This window comes from Hibiscus syriacus, unplaced genomic scaffold, assembly GCF_006381635.1.
Source record: "Hibiscus syriacus cultivar Baekdansim isolate YM2019G1 unplaced genomic scaffold, ASM638163v2 tig00113719_pilon, whole genome shotgun sequence".
Lineage (NCBI taxonomy): Eukaryota > Viridiplantae > Streptophyta > Magnoliopsida > Malvales > Malvaceae > Hibiscus > Hibiscus syriacus.
Genome location: NW_024063467.1, coordinates 718028 through 738245, shown reverse-complemented (window position 1 = coordinate 738245; position 20218 = coordinate 718028). Strand labels below are relative to the sequence as shown.

The 20218-nt window shown below is 30.3% G+C and overlaps 1 protein-coding gene and 2 pseudogenes across 1 annotated transcript; 2 read left to right on the top strand and 1 right to left on the bottom strand.

Annotated features, from left to right (window-relative positions):
• Window positions 1-2352: 2352 nt before the first annotated feature.
• LOC120186649 lies at window positions 2353-7022 on the top strand (annotated as a pseudogene).
• Window positions 7023-10893: 3871 nt separating this feature from the next.
• On the bottom strand, window positions 10894-11628 carry LOC120186680 (heavy metal-associated isoprenylated plant protein 12-like). The gene is made up of 3 exons (XM_039190558.1): window positions 11554-11628; window positions 11363-11438; window positions 10894-11274 (listed from the first exon to the last, which is right to left on the bottom strand). Exons 1-3 carry the CDS (start codon window positions 11557-11559, stop codon window positions 10976-10978), a joined length of 381 nt encoding a protein of 126 aa, XP_039046489.1. The 5' UTR covers window positions 11560-11628; the 3' UTR covers window positions 10894-10975.
• Window positions 11629-11640: 12 nt separating this feature from the next.
• Window positions 11641-17271, top strand: LOC120186746 (annotated as a pseudogene).
• Window positions 17272-20218: the final 2947 nt, after the last annotated feature.

Sequence of the window (20218 nt, the reverse complement as noted above, 5' to 3'; positions counted from 1 at the left end):
TCCTTTTAAGTATACGATGTTCATCTTCATCTGTTGTATAAATAATCATAAATGAGACTTAAACATTTTTATCAAAATACCAATAAATATACATTCAATTGAATCAATTATCTCGTAATTTTATATTATTTAAATGGATAATAATTTGGATTAAACTGGTAATGGGATATTTGAAAAAGGTATGCATGAAAAAGTAGAACACTTGGAAACATTTTTGGCCATTGTTTGTGCTTTGTCCATCATTGACTCGTTTGCATACAATTGAGGTTTCGTTTATAATGTACAGTGGCGGAAGCGGAAATAAATTTTTAAGGAGGACATTATCTATAAAATAAGTAATTAACTGAATAAAATTCAGATTTTAAAGTGGATACGAAAAATTTTAAGGTAGACATCATCAATAAAATAACTAACTAATAGAAGAAAATTCGGATTTCAGGGTGGACACAAACTCACCCTCGCCAAGCCGTGTCTCTGCCACTATGATATAGGGTTTTAGGATTCACTTACACAATGTAAATTTTTTAATTTTACACAGATTTAAGACAATTGGATGAGTGAAAATAGATGACCCAAATTGATTCCTTGTTTTTTTTTTCAAGTGAATATCTTCATATATCATACTATTAATTTGGATCATCCATTTTCACTCATCTAACGGTTTTAAATCTGTGTAAAACTAAAAGAATTTTATATCGTGTAACTGGATTCAGCCCCATATATATTACCATAAATGAAATAGATTTCGACCAATCGATTTCATCATATAAACGAAATGATCATCCAGCTCAGTTGGTAGAGCACAAAGTTTTTAACTTTGAGGTCGTGGGATCAAGTCTCACGGAGGACATTTCATAATTTGGAGGTTTCCCACGGAAGCTGCTCTCAACCTGATGTTGGGGGCAGCCTACTATCTTACCTCCCCTTACCCCATTACATATTGGAATAAGGATCAGCTATTTTTTGATTTCATCATATAAACATAACTTTTCCTCTGCTGCGAGCCCAAGCGAAGTCGGTGAAAGCCGATCAAGTAAATTGTAAAACCAAGTAAATAGCAATAATGGATATATTTTTTAGTATTAAATATTATTTTATGAAATTGATAAATAGTATTAATTATTTTAACACTTTATTATATGTTATTAAAATAAAAAATAATAAAATTATATCAATCGTTTAACGATTACAATTTAAACTATATATCATATGTTTAGCCAGTATGAAATCTATTCTGCCATTATAAGGTCGCGTGGAGGATATGATAAAGATATTGCCCTAGTGCTGTTGCAATCCCAGGTAAGTAATATTGAAGATCTGTTGTTTGGCTGCCAGTGGCATTACGGGGTTATATTTTTAGGGTTGTTTTGGATGACTAGCGGTTATTTTAGGGTTGGTTTCGGCATCGACATGATGCATTCTTTTTTCTTCATTTGAGTTTAAGAAAAAAATTTAACGAGACCATTGACATGATGCATTCTTCTTCTTTTATTTGAGTTTAGTAAAGTTTTTAACGAGATCTATATTTCTGTCTTGTTTTATACATGTTTCCTATTAATAACGTACAAAACTATCATTTCCAAGAAAAAAAATTATGTAAGTTATATTTTTTATTCAACCAACCACAATATGATATGTCTACATATATAGTTAATTATTTAACTATCCTTGATGATTTTGATCTTATAGTTATTTCACTATGTCATAAATTGGCTTGAGGAGGGTTATAAAGAGAAGCATCGGGGAGTTATAAAGAGAAGCATTTTCTAACATCTTGTTTGTGACTTTTTAAAATAGGTAAACTATGTATATAGTCTCCTATGTTTTTGGTCTCACCGATTTTAGTCACCAATTTAAAAATTAAGGAAAAATAGTCCCTAACGTTGTCGACATGTTCGATTTTAGTCCCTAACATTATTGATCTGTTTTGATTTTAGATCCTCGACGGTTAACTATAGTTCGATTTTAGTCCCTCAACCATGTTAGGAACTTAAACAAAAGGGGTTAACAAAAATTAATGACTGAGGGACTAAAATCGAACGGATCAATAACCTTATGGACCATTTTCCTTTAATTTTTAAATTGGTGACCACATTCAGTCAGACCCTAAACATAGGGGACTATCAGCATAGTTTACTCTTTTAAAATTAAATGATCAATTTATAATCTTACTAATAATTGATTGGGCTATGAAATAATTTATCCTTTAAAAATCATTACAAAACGCAAGAGCATAGCGTTACAATCTCACTTACATTTCCCCCCTTTAATTCATCAGTCTGTAATTAGGTTCCCCCCCCCCCCCCGATAGTAGGAGCTAGGAGTTCAGGACCTAACCTGGGTCGATTATGTGTAATTGAATTTTCTGCTCAACATTTTTATTTAATATAAATTATAGTAGAAGGAAATGTAGGTTACGGTAGAATCGCTGATTTTACTTGTGCAGTAACTGATTGGAACTTGTATAAGGTAGAAGGTCGCCATGGCTGCTTCGGAAGAGAATAGTGCTATGTTCCCAATTTTCATTTTGACAATAATGGCACTGCCTTTGGTGCCCTATACATTTCTCATGTTGTGCCGAGCAGCAACCAAGAAAGCAAAGGTAATTCATTGCCAGTGTGCGGAATGCTCTCGCTCAGGGAAGTACCGCAAATCCATATTTAAGCGGGTAAGCGGCCATTTTGCTGCCCCTTTAATTTATCATTCAAATTTTAGTTTATGAGGAATTTCAGCATTTAGTATTCGTTATGATATATGCTGATTTTTGGAATGAGTTGATTTTTTCCTTGCAGATCTCAAACTTATCAACTTGTAGTAATTTGACTCTGGTGCTGCTCTGGGCCATCATGATATTCTTGGTTTATTACATTAAAAGCGTTAGTCGAGAGGTAAATGCAATTAGTAGAGTATTAGTCATATGTTCTAGATCGCTGTTATGATTTGCACCAAGTGAACTACTCTGTTTTCTTTATTCATCCAGGTTCAAGTTTTTGAGCCTTTCAGTATACTTGGGTTGGAGCATGGAGCTTCAGATTCAGAAGTAAAAAAAGCATATAGTAGACTTTCTGTTCAATACCATCCAGATAAAAATCCAGATCCAGGTTGAAGGCGTTTTAGTCGTATAGTTGTATGAATTCCTGTAGGCTTAGTAAGAAAAAAAACACTTGATTGATAGCATTTCTTTATTAACAATTTTATTATATTAAATTTTCAGAGGCTCACACGTATTTTGTGGAGTATATAGCCAAGGCTTATCAAGCTCTCACAGACCCAATATCCCGTGAAAATTTCAAGAAATATGGACATCCAGATGGAAGACAAGTAATCAGTCTTATATTTTAGAACAAGCAGTGATATATTTTAATTCTAAATTTCTAATTATTAAGATGATTATTCCTCTTTAAGAGTTAAGACAATACCATATCTTTTGGTGCAGGGTTTTCAAATGGGCATTGCTCTTCCTCAGTTCTTGCTGGACATTGATGGATCATCTGGTGGCATTTTCTTACTCTGGATTGTTGGTGTTTGTATTCTCTTGCCATTGGTGATTGCTGTCGTATATCTCTCAAGGTCATCAAATTACACGGGAAACTATGTCATGCATCAAACACTATCTACTTACTATTATTTCATGAAACCTTCTTTGGCCCCAAGGTACTCTTCTCAATCAAAAGTACTTATGATCACTAATTACAAACTCTACACTAAATCAATGAGTATCAGATGAGTAGCAAGAACTACCCCCACCCTTTCTTAGGGTGGGGGCTATAATTAGTAAATAATGATGTCCCTTCCTCCTTTCATGTCTAGTTACATATGAACTTGTTTTACCGAAGATTTGGTTATAATTATATTGTACCTTGAGCTTCTGCAGTTATCAGTGTATTTGAGGATTTTAAGAAGTATGTTCAGGGTGTCATCACCTAGATTTCTGAATTCCTTGATTTAATTTTTCTTCTGAATCTGATACCTATAGTTTTTAACATTTCTTGAAGTCTAATGGAATTTCTTTTTAATCCCTTCACTGTATGAATTTGTGGAGTTTGTATTATTCTTTGCAAAATGATTTGATTTGTTCTTTTACCTGATTTACAGCAAAGTCATGGAAGTCTTCACTAAGGCTGCTGAATACATGGAGATTCCAGTTCGTAGGACTGATGATGAACCTCTCCAAAAGCTGTTTATGTCAGTTAGGAGTGAGTTGAATCTGGACCTTAAGAACATAAAGCAAGAGCAAGCTAAATTTTGGAAGCAGCATCCAGCTATAGTGAAGGTACCTACATATATGTCGACTGCTGGGATTTATCTGTATGGAGAGAGTAGAATTAATTACTCTGATTCCTGTCAGAGTTTCTTATGATTGCTTTTGTGTCATTTTCTATCCAGACTGAGTTGTTGATTCAAGCACAATTAACCCGTGAATCAGCTGCCTTATCTCCAGCTCTGCTTGGTGATTTCAAGCGCGTGCTAGAACTTGCACCTTGACTGCTGGAAGAATTATTGAAGGTCGGTTTCACCTACCTGTCATTTCTTCCTGAGTAGACTTCAATAATACATTATCATGCCTGGTGAACATGTTCAAGATCTTCTATACTCGATTACTTTCGCAAACCCAATTCTCGAGTGAAAATATAAAGAAGCAATTTGTGCTTCATGGGTGGATGCCGTGGAAATCCTTAATTTTCAGGATAAGAAAGTGTAAGATTACTAGTATTTGGCTTATAGAAACTACTGTCTGTTTTGCTAAATAATTTTCAAATACATAAGAAATTAATTAAGTTGAAATCATGTATGGTTATGTGCATGGCAGTGTTATTTGAAAGGTCAAAACAACGGCCTTGCAGTGTCTTGGGGTTTTATATATTTAGGACCTATGATTAAATTTGAGAATGCTAACCGAAATAGTCACATTAGTGAACAGATTCTCTAGTGAGGGATAGACAAATGTATAAGAAGCTATATGAGAAACTGCTGCAGATAATTAATATTAACAAGAAATAAAATCCAAGTATGAGTTTGTCTAAAAGATAAAAATGGGCATACTTACTCATGGTACTAAGTTGCAATGCTTTAGCCTGTTAGCTTGTATTCTTGTATCCTTATGCTCTTTACGTTCTTCAGATTGATCTCGATTATATGTAGCTTTCATGTGGGATTTCTGTTACTAATTAATGTATTCTCAATTGCAGATGGCACTTATACCTCGTACTGCCCAGGGTCATGGATGGCTGAGGCCAGCAGTAGGGGTTGTGGAGCTTTCTCAATGTATCATTCAGGTGCTTATTTTGGAAAATTTTTCTGCTTTTTATCTTTAGTCATTTATATGTTTTGAGTCATGCATGATCCAGTTACAAACTTTCATCTATTAAAATTCGGAATGCAATATTATAATTTATAACTTAAAACAACTTTGAAATAGTTAAGGTTGGTCTATTTATGCCTTCCCCTTTTTGCTTTGAACAATCATTTCCCTTATCGTCCTCAGTGCTCTTGATTTTCTTGATGTAAGCACTATAATATTGTACCTTCTGAGGTTTCTAGTATACATGCTCACAAAAGTTAATTATATAAGATAATAGTATTTTGTAATCTTTGATTGGTTTTCGTCTCTGAATCCATCTTCCTTGGTGATAGAAGTCTATAAGCTACAATTCCTTGTCTTTTGGTCCCCATATTAATTCTTGGTGTTATTTATTTTTATTGATGCAACACAGGCTGTTCCACTCAGTGCAAAAAAGCAACCGGAGGATCCTCTGAAGGCATTGCATCTTTCTTGCAGCTGCCACATTTTAGTGAGGTTGTCGTAAAAAAGATCGCTCGCAAGGTTAGTGAATTTTTTTTTTGCAAGACTGCACTGTTTTAACATTTCACCATCAAGCTGTCAATGAAGGAGCTAGATCTCTCCATAATATTCTATGTTGGAAATTGTAAATAGATGTTCAAATTGGACTCAGGTAATATACCCAAAACTTCGATATAGTTTGTGATCTAGATTTGCCATATGCCATAAATTCCTTGAATATATGGTACAAAATACGAGGGAAAGATTCTTACTCGTTTTGTTTAAGTTGGATTACAAAGGGAAACCTAAGCTTCATGGCCCTTAAACCTCTCTCACGGTTAAGAGTTATTTATGCTCTGTTGCAGAAGGTGAGAACATTTCAAGACCTTCGAGTCGTGACTATGAAAGACCGTGCTCAACTTCTAACACAAACTGCTGGATTTTCTCCTGCAGAAGTACAAGATGTTGACATGGTGTTGGAAATGATGCCTTCCCTAACGGTTGACGTTACATGTGAGACCGAGGGTGAAGAAGGTATACAAGAGGGGGACGTTGGGACGGTTCAAGCTTGGATAAAACTCAATCGTGGCAATGGCCTGACCAGTGCACTTTCCCCATGCCCCTTATTTCCCCTTCCACAAGGAAGAAAAATTCTGGTTTTTGCTTGCAGATGCTGTCTCAAACAATGTGTGGTTTTCCCAGAAGGTGAGCTTCATGGACGAAGCTACAGCAATAACTGCCGCCTCGAAAACGATTCAGGAGACAATGGAGGTTTCAGGAGCAAGCGATAAGGAGACGAGTGAAGCTGTTAAAAGAACAATAGAGAAGGTTCGAGCTGGCTCGAGGTTGGTGATGGGCAAATTCCCCGCCCCGGCGGAAGGGAACTACAACTTGACTTGCTACTGTCTGTGTGACTCGTGGATAGGTTGCGATAAAAGACAAGCTTAAAGGTTAAGCTTCTAAAAAGGACACGAGCCGGCACCCGTGTGGTCATGTGTCGGAAGAAGGACTCTTTTGGAGGATGGAATCGAAGAGGAAGAGGAGAACGAAGAGGACTATGACGATGATTACGAGAGCGAATACAGCGAAGACGAGGAAGATGAGAAGGATACAAAAAGGAAGGGCCCTGCGGCTAATGGCAGAGTGCATGATAATAAAGGCTCAAGCTCTGAAGGTTCAACTCAGATGAGGAATGAAACAAATAATCCCATTTATCATTTAGAAGAATAAGCCCCGGTTTTCTTTTCTTTTTAAACCCCTTTTCCCTTGGAAAATATTGGAGAACTTGACGAGGAAATTTCAATGTTTTTTCTTTAATCGACTGAGATTCATAATTTTGATATTATATATATTACTTTATTAAGTTCTTGATTATTAAAAGTTATAAAATGATTCTCTACCTATAAAGTGTTGTTTTGTTGAATATTTCGATTATTAAAAGTTACAAAATGATCATCTGACTATTCATTATGTTTCAAACTCGTCATTTTCTTTTAAAAAATTGACGATATTCTGAGTTGAAATTTAACGTGTTGATTTTTATATGATAAAATTTTGTCTCAGAATTTCAAATGATTATCATATCACAATCATGCTAATATCTAACTTAGACAGTCGCCATTTTTAACATAAAATGACGAGTCTGAAACATAATTAATAGTCATGTGATCATTTATAACTTTTAATAATCGATGAACTTAACAAAACAACATTTTATAGTTAAATGATCATTTTATAAAATTTAATATTTGATAAATTTAATAAATTATTATCTTATAATCCGAGAACTAATTGTATATTTTACCTTATAATTTTTTTAAAAAAAATTAAATTATAAATAAAAAATATAAAAAAATCTTAAAATATATGATTATTTAAAATTTATGAAAATGTTATCTTATAATCTAATAACTATTTATATATTTTTACCTTTTAAAATTTTAAAAATAAAATAAAATAATAAATAAAAATTTAAAAAAAAATTAAAATAAACGATAATTTAAAATTTACAAGATTAATGTCCAACCATTCCCCCTCAATCCATCAAGGTGCTCTTATGCTCTCTACCGATCCGTGCACAGTATTTTCCTTGTGAATCAATCACTTGGCAGGTTGATCGGTGAGATTCAAAACGTGTAGTCAAATGCATGTGTTTTTAGTACAGTTTAGTGACCTTTGATGTAATTTATCCCTTTTTTAATTGGAAAAAACAACTTTTGATTATCTAAAATCATAATAAATACGTACCACTTACCCGCATCATTAACATCAATTTTTGGCCTAAATTACTTTTACAAGAAGCATTGGATCCATCACATCAATTGGTAATCATTTACTGCTATCTTAATCGAATATAGTAAACATGTTTTAGATCCAAAATAAAAATATTTAATAATATTATTGATAAGTATTTAAGTTCCTTTTTGTTGTTAATCGAGGAAGGGAAATCATTTTATTATGCGAATATTATTAGGGAATGGTAACGGGTGGGGTTAGGGTTGAGTTTTTTATCAACTCGATTCGATTTGAAAATATACACACTTCATTTGAATTTAATCCGATTTGAAAAATACATATTCTTCACTCGATTTTGATTTAACCTGATTTTCTAAAGTATAAATCTAACCTGACCCGATATAAATTAAGGATTTAATTAAAATAATAATAAATTTTTTAAAAGAATTATATTATTATCCTTGGGTCGGGTCAGAGTTTTTCACCCTCCACCCGACCCAATCCGACTTCATCCCTTAAAAAATTTGACCTTACCCGAACTAGAATTTTTTTCAAAAGATCCAATGTGATCGGATTGGAACTCGTCGGATGCGAGTGAAATTACTATCCTTAAATATTATATTACTATTTTTAAGGTTTAATAACTTCTTTAACCCCCTCCATTTTATAAAAAAAATACTTTGGTCATTTTTTTCTAATCAATCTGATCTTTCACGTGAAATGAGAAAAAAAATTCTTAAAAAAACCAAAATCTAATAATATTAAACTTTTTCTTTAACGTTTTGATGTCTTTATATATTTTAATTTTTTTTAAAATTTTTAGTTTAAGCATAATTAAAGTTTTAACATATATACATATGTATATTAAAAAAACTAGTTTTTTTTTATTTTACATAAAATTTTATTATTTCTAATTTTTAACAAAAATGTCATGCGGTAAAATCTAATTAAACTACTATTTTTAACGAAAAACATCTATGAATTAACTATGCTAACCGAATGAAAGTTGAAAGATTTAAACTAATCCAAAAAAAAACTACCATAAATTAACTCAAATTTAATCATTTATAACATACACACATCCTACAAACATACTTATATCAAAGAAGAACACTCTTAACGATTGATTATAAAATAGTGCATGTTCATATTTTTTTTTAATAATTGATAACGTACGCATATCCTACAAACATAATTACTTAAACTCATAATATTAAAATAAAATAATATTCTCTTTAATCACCAAAATCACTTAACAAAATCTCAATTTCAACATCACAATAATAATTATATCGGACTTTTACAATTTGGGTTTAATGAAGGAGCAAAAGTTCGTTAGGATGTGCTCCACGGCATGCTATTATTGACCATAATACAACTTTTGGGAGCTTAAAAACTAGGGATTGATTGGGGCACGTTAAAGAAGGGTTCATTTTCTAGCATTGATAGAGACACGTTGAAGAAGGGTTCATTTTATAGGATTGAAAAATAAAGTAGTGTGAAAAACACCGCGATGGAACCGGCTGATTAAGATCATATTATTAATAAATAATAAAAAAAATTAGTTGACCATATTTCCATATGTAATGGGATAAGGGGAGGTAGGGTAGTAGGCTGCCCCAACGCTAGGTCGAGAGCAACTTCCGTAGAAGACCTCCGGCAACTATGAATTGCCCACCGTTGGACTCAATCCCACGACCACAAGGTTAAGAGCCTTGTAACTTAAAAAGTATCACAAAAAATCAATATGATTATCGTATTATTTTTATTTTAATGTGACCTTCTAACTTAAAAAATAAGTTTAATGTAACCCTTTGATCAATGTTTTTTTATCGATAACCGATATGGTTCTGATGTGACAATTCATGGTACTGACGTGGCCGTCTATCTACCATGTTTGAGTTATCAATTTAGCTTATCTGCCATGTTATCCACCACGTTATCAACTAATGTAGACTACCATGTCAACACTGTGGACTGTCGTCAGTACAATGAATTGCCATGTGAGCACCGTATCGATCAACGACAAAAAATATTGGTCAAATGGTTACATAAAACTTATTTTTTGAGTTAGAAGGCCACATTAAAATAAAAATAATACGAATGTCACATTAATTTTAAAAGTACATGAACATCTTATGCCTTTTTACCTAGTTTTTATATTATACATAAGATTTAATCATGAACTTCTAATTTAATCAATTTTTTAAGATTATGAGATTTAGAGGATTAAATTTAACAATAAAAATTAAATCTATAATGTAAACATAATATAAGAATTGATATAAAGTTTGACTTAACAAAATTTTATCATATTTCTTCAATAGAAAAAGATCTTTTAAAAGATATAGTCGCAAGGATAATTTCATTGCCCTGGATGGTAACTGGTAAGGTCGAATCCCTGGCATGCTTTTAAAACTAAAATAAATTATGTATAATACTATTTTTATATGTGTAGACACTCATTTTTATTCGGGACTTATTTAAAAATAATTTAAAAACATATAATATATACTTTTTTTATAAAAAAAAACAGTTTGATGTCATGGATCATAATAATTATTTGAAGTGTTAATATTTATATTTTTATTGATACTATTATATAATTAAACCTATTTTTATTTTTAAATAAACTTATCATCAATAAAATTAATGAATAATATAAACTAATTCAATGATTGTATGCATCAAATATAAAATTGAAAATTTTCATTAATTCGGAAAATAAAATAATACAACATATGTAGAGGGAAAAAAACTTAATAAGCTTAATTTAAAAAAATACATCAAAATTTCCAAACTAAATTGCCTTACCGTTGTGTACAAAATAACTAAAAAGGCACTAATCCATTATAATATATATATATATATATATATTATAATCATCAGTATCTTATTCATTAGACATCTATCATGTGGATAATTCAAATCATTTGATTACCTATTGGAACAAAAAAATTAGCAGATAACACAACCGGCGGGATCTTCTCCCACGTATTTGCCGTATGTGTAAGAATCCGGTACCGGCGGATAATATACAAAGGTATACGGGTAGGGCGGTTGGTTTATGTGTGCTTTCTCATCTTTCTTTTCATCCTTTTTCGGCTCTTCTTTCTTCTTCTCCGGCTCTTTCGCCGGTCCGACGGAAACGATTTCGGTGTGACATAGCTTCCTCAGTTTCCTCACCGCCGCCACCGGATCAATGTCTCCGGTCACCGTCAGTTTGTGGTCCTTGTCCATGGAAACCGATTCGACCCCTGCAAAAACAGTTAAAGTTAGGTTCTTTCTTCTTCAAGATCTGGCTTTCGAACTAAAAAAAAAGCAAGTTTGTTAATTATACCATACCCGAAATACCGGAGGCCGTCTTCATGGCTTTCTGTCTGCATTTCTCGTCGTGAAAGTCCAATTTCAGCACAACTTTCTGCCGGAAAAGAAAAACAAAACATCTCACCGTCAATATTTCAGATCAAAGTCTAAAAGCCAGCATATAAAAGTAGTTTTACTTGCAGAGCAACAGAAGAAGTGTAGAATCTAACCTTCATTATGGAGCTTTTGTGTATCGAAGCTGAGAGGGAAATTGTTGGAAGAGGAAAGCAGTGTAAGAAGCTTTGGGTTTGATGGAAATGGTGAAGCTTGTGGAATTTATAGAGGAAAGTCAAGTTATACAGATACGTGTTAGCCTTCTTTTTGCAAGGACTTTCGGGTTCGTGGAAGGTACTTTGATCTAAAACGTTATCGTTTGGTATCCTTCTTTTGAAAAGTGATTGTGGCTGGGGAAATTTCTATAAACCTTCCAGCTGACTCGGTCTAGTGGGGACACTGCTGCATATAAATTAACCTATTTGACTCCCAAGTATAGGACTTTTTTGGGGTTAAGTTTTGTGATTATCAAAATTTAGGTTTAGATAAGTATTTTTTTATTTATCTCAGTGTCTAACGTTGTAAAAATTATCATTTTAGTCGTTCGGACTGTCAACGACATTAATTTATTTCGTTAACTAACATGTGTCACAATTTGATGATTTTGAAATTTATTTTTTTAAGAAAATGTTATTATATTTACTTAAAAAAAACTCTAATTTCTCTTAAAATACAAAAAAACTCAAAAATCCCTTAAAATTATTTTAGAGTATAAATCCGACTTGACCCGGTATAAAGTAAGGATTTAATTAAAATAATAATAATTTTTTTAAAGAAATTATATTATTATACTTGGGTCGGGTCGGAGTTTTTTCACCCTCCACTCGAACCTAACCCGACTTCATCCCTTAAAAAATTTGACCTGACCTGACCCGAACTTGAATTTTTTTTCAAAAGATCCAACCCGATTGGATCGGAACCTGTCGGATGCAGGTGAAATTACTATCCCTAAATATTATATTACTATTTTTAAGGTTTAATAACTTCTTTAACCCCCTCTATTTTAGAAAAAAAATACTTTGGTCATTTTTTTCAAATCAATCTGATCTTTCAACTTCCAGTTACATCATCACATTGATCTATATGAAAAGCTTAAGCTTTAATATACGGTTTAAAAAAAGTGTTATCGATTTTATTATTATTTTAAATAATAAAATCGGTAAAAAATGACCGAAAACATAATTATTTTGACCGATTATAATTACCTATATAGGTAAACACTGTAAAAAAATCCGGTCAAAAAATATTGTTTTAGGTAGTGCTTTATCGAAAACATCATTTTTTTGACCGAATTTTTTTTACCGAGTTTACCTATATAGATATTTAGAATCGGTCAAAATAATGATGTTTTCGATCATTTTTTACCGTTTTGATATTTAAAATAATAACAAAACCGATAACGTTTTATTTTAATCGTATACTAAGACGCCGCACCGAAATTGCCATCATTGATCTATGGACGATTTCTATTAAAAAGAATAAATGTTGTGGTTCAACCAGATTTTCTCACGTGAAATGAGAACAAAATATACTTAAAAAACCCAAAATTTAATAATACTAAACTTTTTCTTTAACGTTTTGATGTTTTTATATATTTTTAATTTTTTAATTTTTATTTTAAGCATAATTAAAGTTTTAACATACATATATACATATGTATATTAAAAAAAACCTATATTTTTTTATTATTTTACATAAAATTTTATTATTTCTAATTTTTAACAAAAATGTCATGCGGTAAAATCTAATTAAACTACTGTTTTTAACGAAAACATCTATGAATTAACTATGCTAACAGAATAAATGTTGAAAGATTAAACTAATCCCAAAAAAACTACCATAAATTAACTCAAATTTAATCATTTACAACCTACACACATCCTACAAACGTACTTATATCAAAGAAGAACACTCTTAACGATTGATTATAAAATAATACATGTTCATATTTTTTTAATAATTGATAACGTACGTATACCTTACAGACGTAATTGTTCGAACTCATAATATTAAAATAAAATAATATTCTATTTAATTACCGAAATCACTTAAAAAATCTATTATATTAACTAAAATATCTCAATTTCAACATCACAATAATAGTTATATCGTACTTTTACAATTTGGGTTTAATGAAGGAGCAAAAGTTCGTTAATATGTGATCCATGGCATGCTATTATTGACCATAATACAACTTTTGGGTGCTTAAAAACTAGGGATTGATTGGGACACGTTAAAGAAGGGTTCATCTTCTAGCATTGAATGGGACACGTTGAAGAAAGGGTTCATTTTATAAGATTGAAAAAATAGAAAAGTGGTGTGGAAAAGACCGCGATGAAACCGGCTACTTAAGATCATATTATTAATAAATAATAAAGATTAGTTTTATAAAATGTTAATTATATTATTACTTTAGGGGGGAAATATCAGAGTTTCCTATATTTTAAAAAAAATTATTTTGTTTCTCGTATTATTTTTATTTTAATGTGACCTTCTAACTAAAAAAAAAGTTTAATGTAACCTTTTAACTAACGTTACGATACAATTCTAATGTGGCAATTCATGGTACTGATTTGGCCGTCTATCTACCATGTTTGAGTTATCAATTTAGCTTATCTGTCATGTTATCCACCACGTTATCAACTAATATGGACTTCCACATCATCACCGTGGATTGTCACGTCAGCACCGTGAATTGCCATGTGAGCACCGTATCGATCAACGACAAAAACCGTTGGTTAAAGGGCTACATTAAACTTATTTTATGAGTTGGGGCTACATTAAGAGAAAAATAATACGAAAGCTACATTAATTCTTTTAAAAGTACAGTGAGCTTTGATGCATTTTAACCTAATTTTTTATATACATAAGATTCATCATGTACTTCTAATTTAATCAATTTTTTAAGATTATGAGATTTAGAGGATTAAATTGAACAATAAAAATTAAATCTATAATGTAAACATAATATAAGAATTGATGATAAAGGTCGAATCCCTGCCATGCTTTTAAAACTAAAATAAATTATGTATAATACTATTTTTATATGATTAAATAATTTAAATTATTAATTTTATTTTAATTTTATTAATTATTAAAATTTTGATTGATTATTTAACAAATTAAATTTTATATTTTTTTATAAATAATAGAAAGGTCATGACTTATGAATATAAGTAAAGGAGAGGAATGAGTAAATATAATACATGTAATTGGTTTTCTGAAAAATAATTTTCGTAAAATAGATTATCGGAAAATTGTTTTACATAAAAGAAATTACCTAAATTTTTCTACGTAAAATGAATTATATTTTTTTAGGAAAGTTTCGGAAACTATTTTCGGTGTTTTTATAATATTGTGTAATTCATTTTCACTAATTGTTTGATACACTATAATTAATTTTATAGAAAATGATTTACATAAAATGAATAAAGTTTGGTTTGGTTAATATTTTCAAAAAAGAATCGATTCGATTAACTATTAAAGAAAAAAAGTTTGGTATATATGGTTAATGGCAATTCAATTTGATAAGTTGTTGAATTAACCATTTGAACACCCTTAATTTTAATTATTTATATTTTATTAACATAATACTAAATTATTATATTAATGTTAAATATAAATTATTATTACTTATTATTAATAACTTAATAATATTATATTATGAAAATAATAGATAAATATTAATAACTTATTTAAAAAATTAATATCATATATTATTATAATATAACTGAGTATATTAATATTCTATTAATATTGTTTAAAGTTATATTATATGTACTAAATATTTAAAAATTAATATTTTTATTAAAATGATATTAAATATTAATTTAAAATTAAATGTATAAATAATATTTTTTTTGAGTGTTTATACTCTAAGTGAAAAGTTATGAAAATGTTTTACGGAAATAATATTAAAACAATTTACAAAATACAAAGGAATTAGGAAAACGAACTACATTGGGAAAATCGATTACAACCACCAAACACTGAAAAATATTTTCCGTAAAAACCAATTACAACTATTAAACACAGAAAAATAAAAAAAATCGAAAAAAATGAAAAAAAAATGTTTTCGCTCACCTTTAACATTTTTTCAACGTCAAATTGAAGAAATTAAATTTGAATTTTAAATTGAAATTGAAATGAATTTGAATTTTAGCTTTCACATGCTTTTAAAATTAATTTAAGTAAATAATTTTATCAAATAAATTAGAAACTAGAATACGTTAACTTCACAACGAGATTTAAATATGATGAGGTAAATAAAAAGATATGTCATTTTTCTATTTTTTATTAGGAATTGAAAATTTCACTATTGTTAAAAAATAATAATAATTTAATTTAATTTAATAATTTACTTCATTAAATTTTTTAGGGTAAACTACGCCAATGGTCACTGATGTTTGGGTAAGTTTTTGTTTTCACCACTAATGTTTCAAAGTTACAAATAGGTCACTAACATTATCGTTTGTGACAAAATGGTCACTGACCGTTAACAGCCGTTAAGAGGCGTGACGAAAATACAGCTGGATCGTTTTCTGCTTACGTGGATCGTTGACCGCCATTTTGACTGGCTCTTCTTATTCTTCAACCCATCCCATCTTTTCTTCACTTTCTTCTTTCTTCTCTTCACTTTTCTTCACGTATCTGAATTCTGAGGCATTGTGTTACGATTCAGTGAACATTTGTAAGCAATGTGAGGCTGAGCTCCCACTTGCACTGTCATTGACCCCATTGCTACCACAATTTTCGTCACGAAAAATGAAGCCATTTTTACCACCAAGGAAGAGCATTAGCAAGCTTTCCTTGGCTTTTTTTATAGTTGGATCAATCGGAGCTTTTGCAGGGCTATTTTTACTGCTTATGGGTCGGAATGTGTGGGTTCTTGCTTCGCAAGGCACATAACTTCGTGCAACCCACGGTTACAGATGCCAATATAATTACGATCGTTGTGGACAATAATGACACCATTGCCCCACCAGTAAGATCATTTTCCATCAGAAACAACAGCTCACGAAGATTAGGACGTAAAGAAGTGGTTCATCATCATCAAACGTGTAGACAAAACCCATCATTTTACGCTCTCAGAGCTTGTTGATGGAAAACAAGATTGGTGCTGGAAGTTTCAGGGTTGTTTACAAAGGCAAACTTCCTGACGGGCGCGAAGTCTCCATTAAAATAGGGGAGCCTTCAACAAAGAAAAAGAATTTCCAAGAGAAAGAAATCGCTTTTGAATCAGAATTAGCATTGTTATCACGTCTTCACCACAAGCACTTGGTGGGGTTATTTGGCTTATGAGCAATGGATCACTTTATGATCATCTGCATAACAAAGACAACATTGAGAAGTGTGATAACGTTTTAAATTCATGGAAAATGAGGATCAAATTTCACTAGATGCAAACAAGAGGATTGAATACATCCATAACTATGCAATGTCACCTATAATTCATCAAGACATTAAGTCGTCGAACATACTATCGGATGCAGTTTTGGGGTGGTATTGTTAGAGCTCTTGACAGGAAGAAAAGTTGTTTTTAGAAATGAAGAAGATGAGACTGAGCCAATAAGAGTGGTTGAGTATGCAATCCCGAGGTTATCGGCAGGGGATCTTCCGACAGTGGTAGATCGAAGAGTTGGGGTGCCGAAGATTCACGAGGCTGAGGCAGTGGAGCTGATGGCCTATACAAATATGCAATGTGTGAATTTGGAAAGAAAAGAGAGGCCTAATATGATTGACATTGTCTCACATTTGGAGAAATCATTATCATTTTGTCGGGACAGCCCTGCTAGTGTCTCTCTTCTAGAACAATTTCCATTCTTTCAGAATGAGCTTATGGAAGAGTTCATTCTTTTTATTAATTTTTTAAATCTAAATAAAAGATTGAAAGTGGAAAATGCGTTGTTCTATCGACAACAAGCGTATCTCACGAGCAGTAATACCCGGGGATGTCTCCACTCAACAATGGGAATTACATCATGTGTGTGATAAGAGGAGAAGAAGGAAAGTGAATAAAAGTGAAGAGAAAGAAAGAAGAAGAAAAGTGAAGAAAAAGAAGCTGGAGAATGGGTTGAAGGAGAAGAAGAGCCAGTTAAAATGGCGGTCAACGATCCACGTCAGCAGATAACGGTCCAGCTGTAATTTTCGTCACGCCTCTTAACGCTGTTTACGGCCAGTGACAATTTTTATCACAAACGATACGTTAGTGACCTATTTGTAACTTTTGAAACATTAGGTGAAACGAAAAACTTACCTAAATATCAATGACCACTGGCGTAGTTTACCCATGTAATACCCTCAACCCATATCCGACCCGAATACGAGTCTGGGGTGTCACATTGACTTTTCAAACTTTAACTCTTGACAAAATTCAAAGAAAATTTAAAACTTTCATTAAAATAAGAACTGTTTATTTACATAATTGACCAAAATAACCAAAATCGATCAGAGCATATTCAGCTCAATCAATTAGTACATGCCAACTATGTTCAGATTAACCAAACACATTTAAATAATTTATTTTCTGATCTGAAACTTTGTAAGGAAAAATGCCGACCTGTCTTGCTCCTCTAAACTTCTCTTCTTGCTTTCCAGAACCTATGTGTGAAACACTCACACGCTAAGTCTATGACTTAGATGATTTAATCATGTACTTCTAATTTAATCAATTTTTTAAGATAATGAGATTTAGATGATTAAATTGAACAATAAAAATTAAATCTATAATGTAAACATAATATAAGAATTGATGATAAAGGTCGAATCCCTGCCATGCTTTTAAAACTAAAATAAATTATGTATAATACTATTTTTATATGATTAAATAAATTTAAATTATTAATTTTATTTTAATTTTATTAATTATTAAAAATTTGATTGATTATTTAACAAATTAAATTTTATATTTTTTTATAAATAATTGAAGGGTTATGACTTATGAACAATACTATATAAGTAAAGGAGAGGAATGAGTAAATATAATATATGTAATTGGTTTTCTGAAAAATAATTTTCGTAAAATAGATTATCGGTAAATTGTTTTACATAAAAGAAATTACCTAAAATTGTTCTACGTAAAATGAATTATATTTTTTTAGAAAATAGTTTCGGAAACTTTACGGTGTTTTTATAATGTGTAATTCATTTTCACTAATTGTTTGATACACTATAATTAATTTTATAGAAAATGATTTACATAAAATGAATAAAGTTTGGTTTGGTTAATAATTTCAAAAAAGAATTGATTCGATTAACGATTAAAGAAAAAAAGTTTGGCATATATGGTTAATGGCAATTCAATTTGATAAGTTGTTGAATTAACCATTTGAACACCCTTAATTTTAATTATTAGTATTTTATTAACATAATACTAAATTATTATATTAATGTTAAATATATAAATTATTATTACTTATTATTAATAACTTAATAATATTATATTATGAAAATAATAGATAAATATTAATAACTTATTTAAAAAATTAATATCATATATTATTATAATATAACTGAGTATATATTAATATTCTATTAATATTGTTTAAGTTATATTATATGTATACTAAATATTTAAAAATTAATATTTTTATTAAAATGATATTAAAATATTAATTTAAAATTAAATGTATAAAATAATAATTTTTTGAGTGTTTATACTCTAAAGTGAAAAGTTATGAAAATGTTTTACGGAAAATCTATGATAAAACAATTTACAGAAAATACAAAGGAATTAAGAAAACGAACTACATTGGGAAAATCGATTACAACCACCAAACACTGAAAAATATTTTCCGTAAAAACCAATTACAACTATTAAACACATAAAAATGAAAAAAAAATATTTTTCGAAAAAAATGAAAAAAATGTTTTCGCTCACCCTTTAACATTTTTTCAACGTCAAATTGAAAGAAATTAAATTTGAATTTTAAATTGAAATGAATTTGAATTTTAGCTTTCACATGCTTTTAAAATTAATTTAAGTAAATAAATTTTATCAAATAAATTATAAACTAGAATACGTTAACTTCACAACGAGATTTAATATATGATTGAGGTAAATAAATAAGATATGACATTTTTCTATTTTTTATTATGGAATTGAAAATTTCACTATTAGTGAAAAAATAACAATAATTTAATTTAATAATTTACTTCATTAAAATTTTTAAAATGTTAATAAGACAAACTCATTGCTTATGTAAGAAATTTTATAGCAAACAAATTAATTTATGGGTAAAGTATACAAATGGTCCCCAACTATAGGACACTACTTTGTTGAGTCCCTCAACTATTAAAATTTACAAAATGTTCCTCATATTGCTTTGTTGATTCCTACAACTATCAAAAGTTACAAAATGGTCACTCGACTATTCATTATGTTTTAGACTCGTCTTTTTTTGTTAAAAATTAATGACATTCTAAGTTGAACGTTAATCTATTGTCTAAGATATGATAGTCTTTTAAAATTTTAGGATAATATTTTATCATATCTCAAACAACATATTAAAATTCAGCTCAAACTACTTTCAATTTTTTAACGAAAAAAGATGAATTCATAACATAATGAATAGTCGAGTGACAATTTTGTAACTTTTAATAATCAATGACTCAACAAAGTAATATCTTATAATTAGGGGATCATTTTATAACTTCTAATAGTCGAGGGACTCAAAAAACAACCTATAATTTGTGTACTTTACTGGCGTTTGGTTCAGAGTATCTCACATTACCGGGGGAATGGAATGTCATTCCCTCGTTTGGTTGGCAAACATTCCCAGC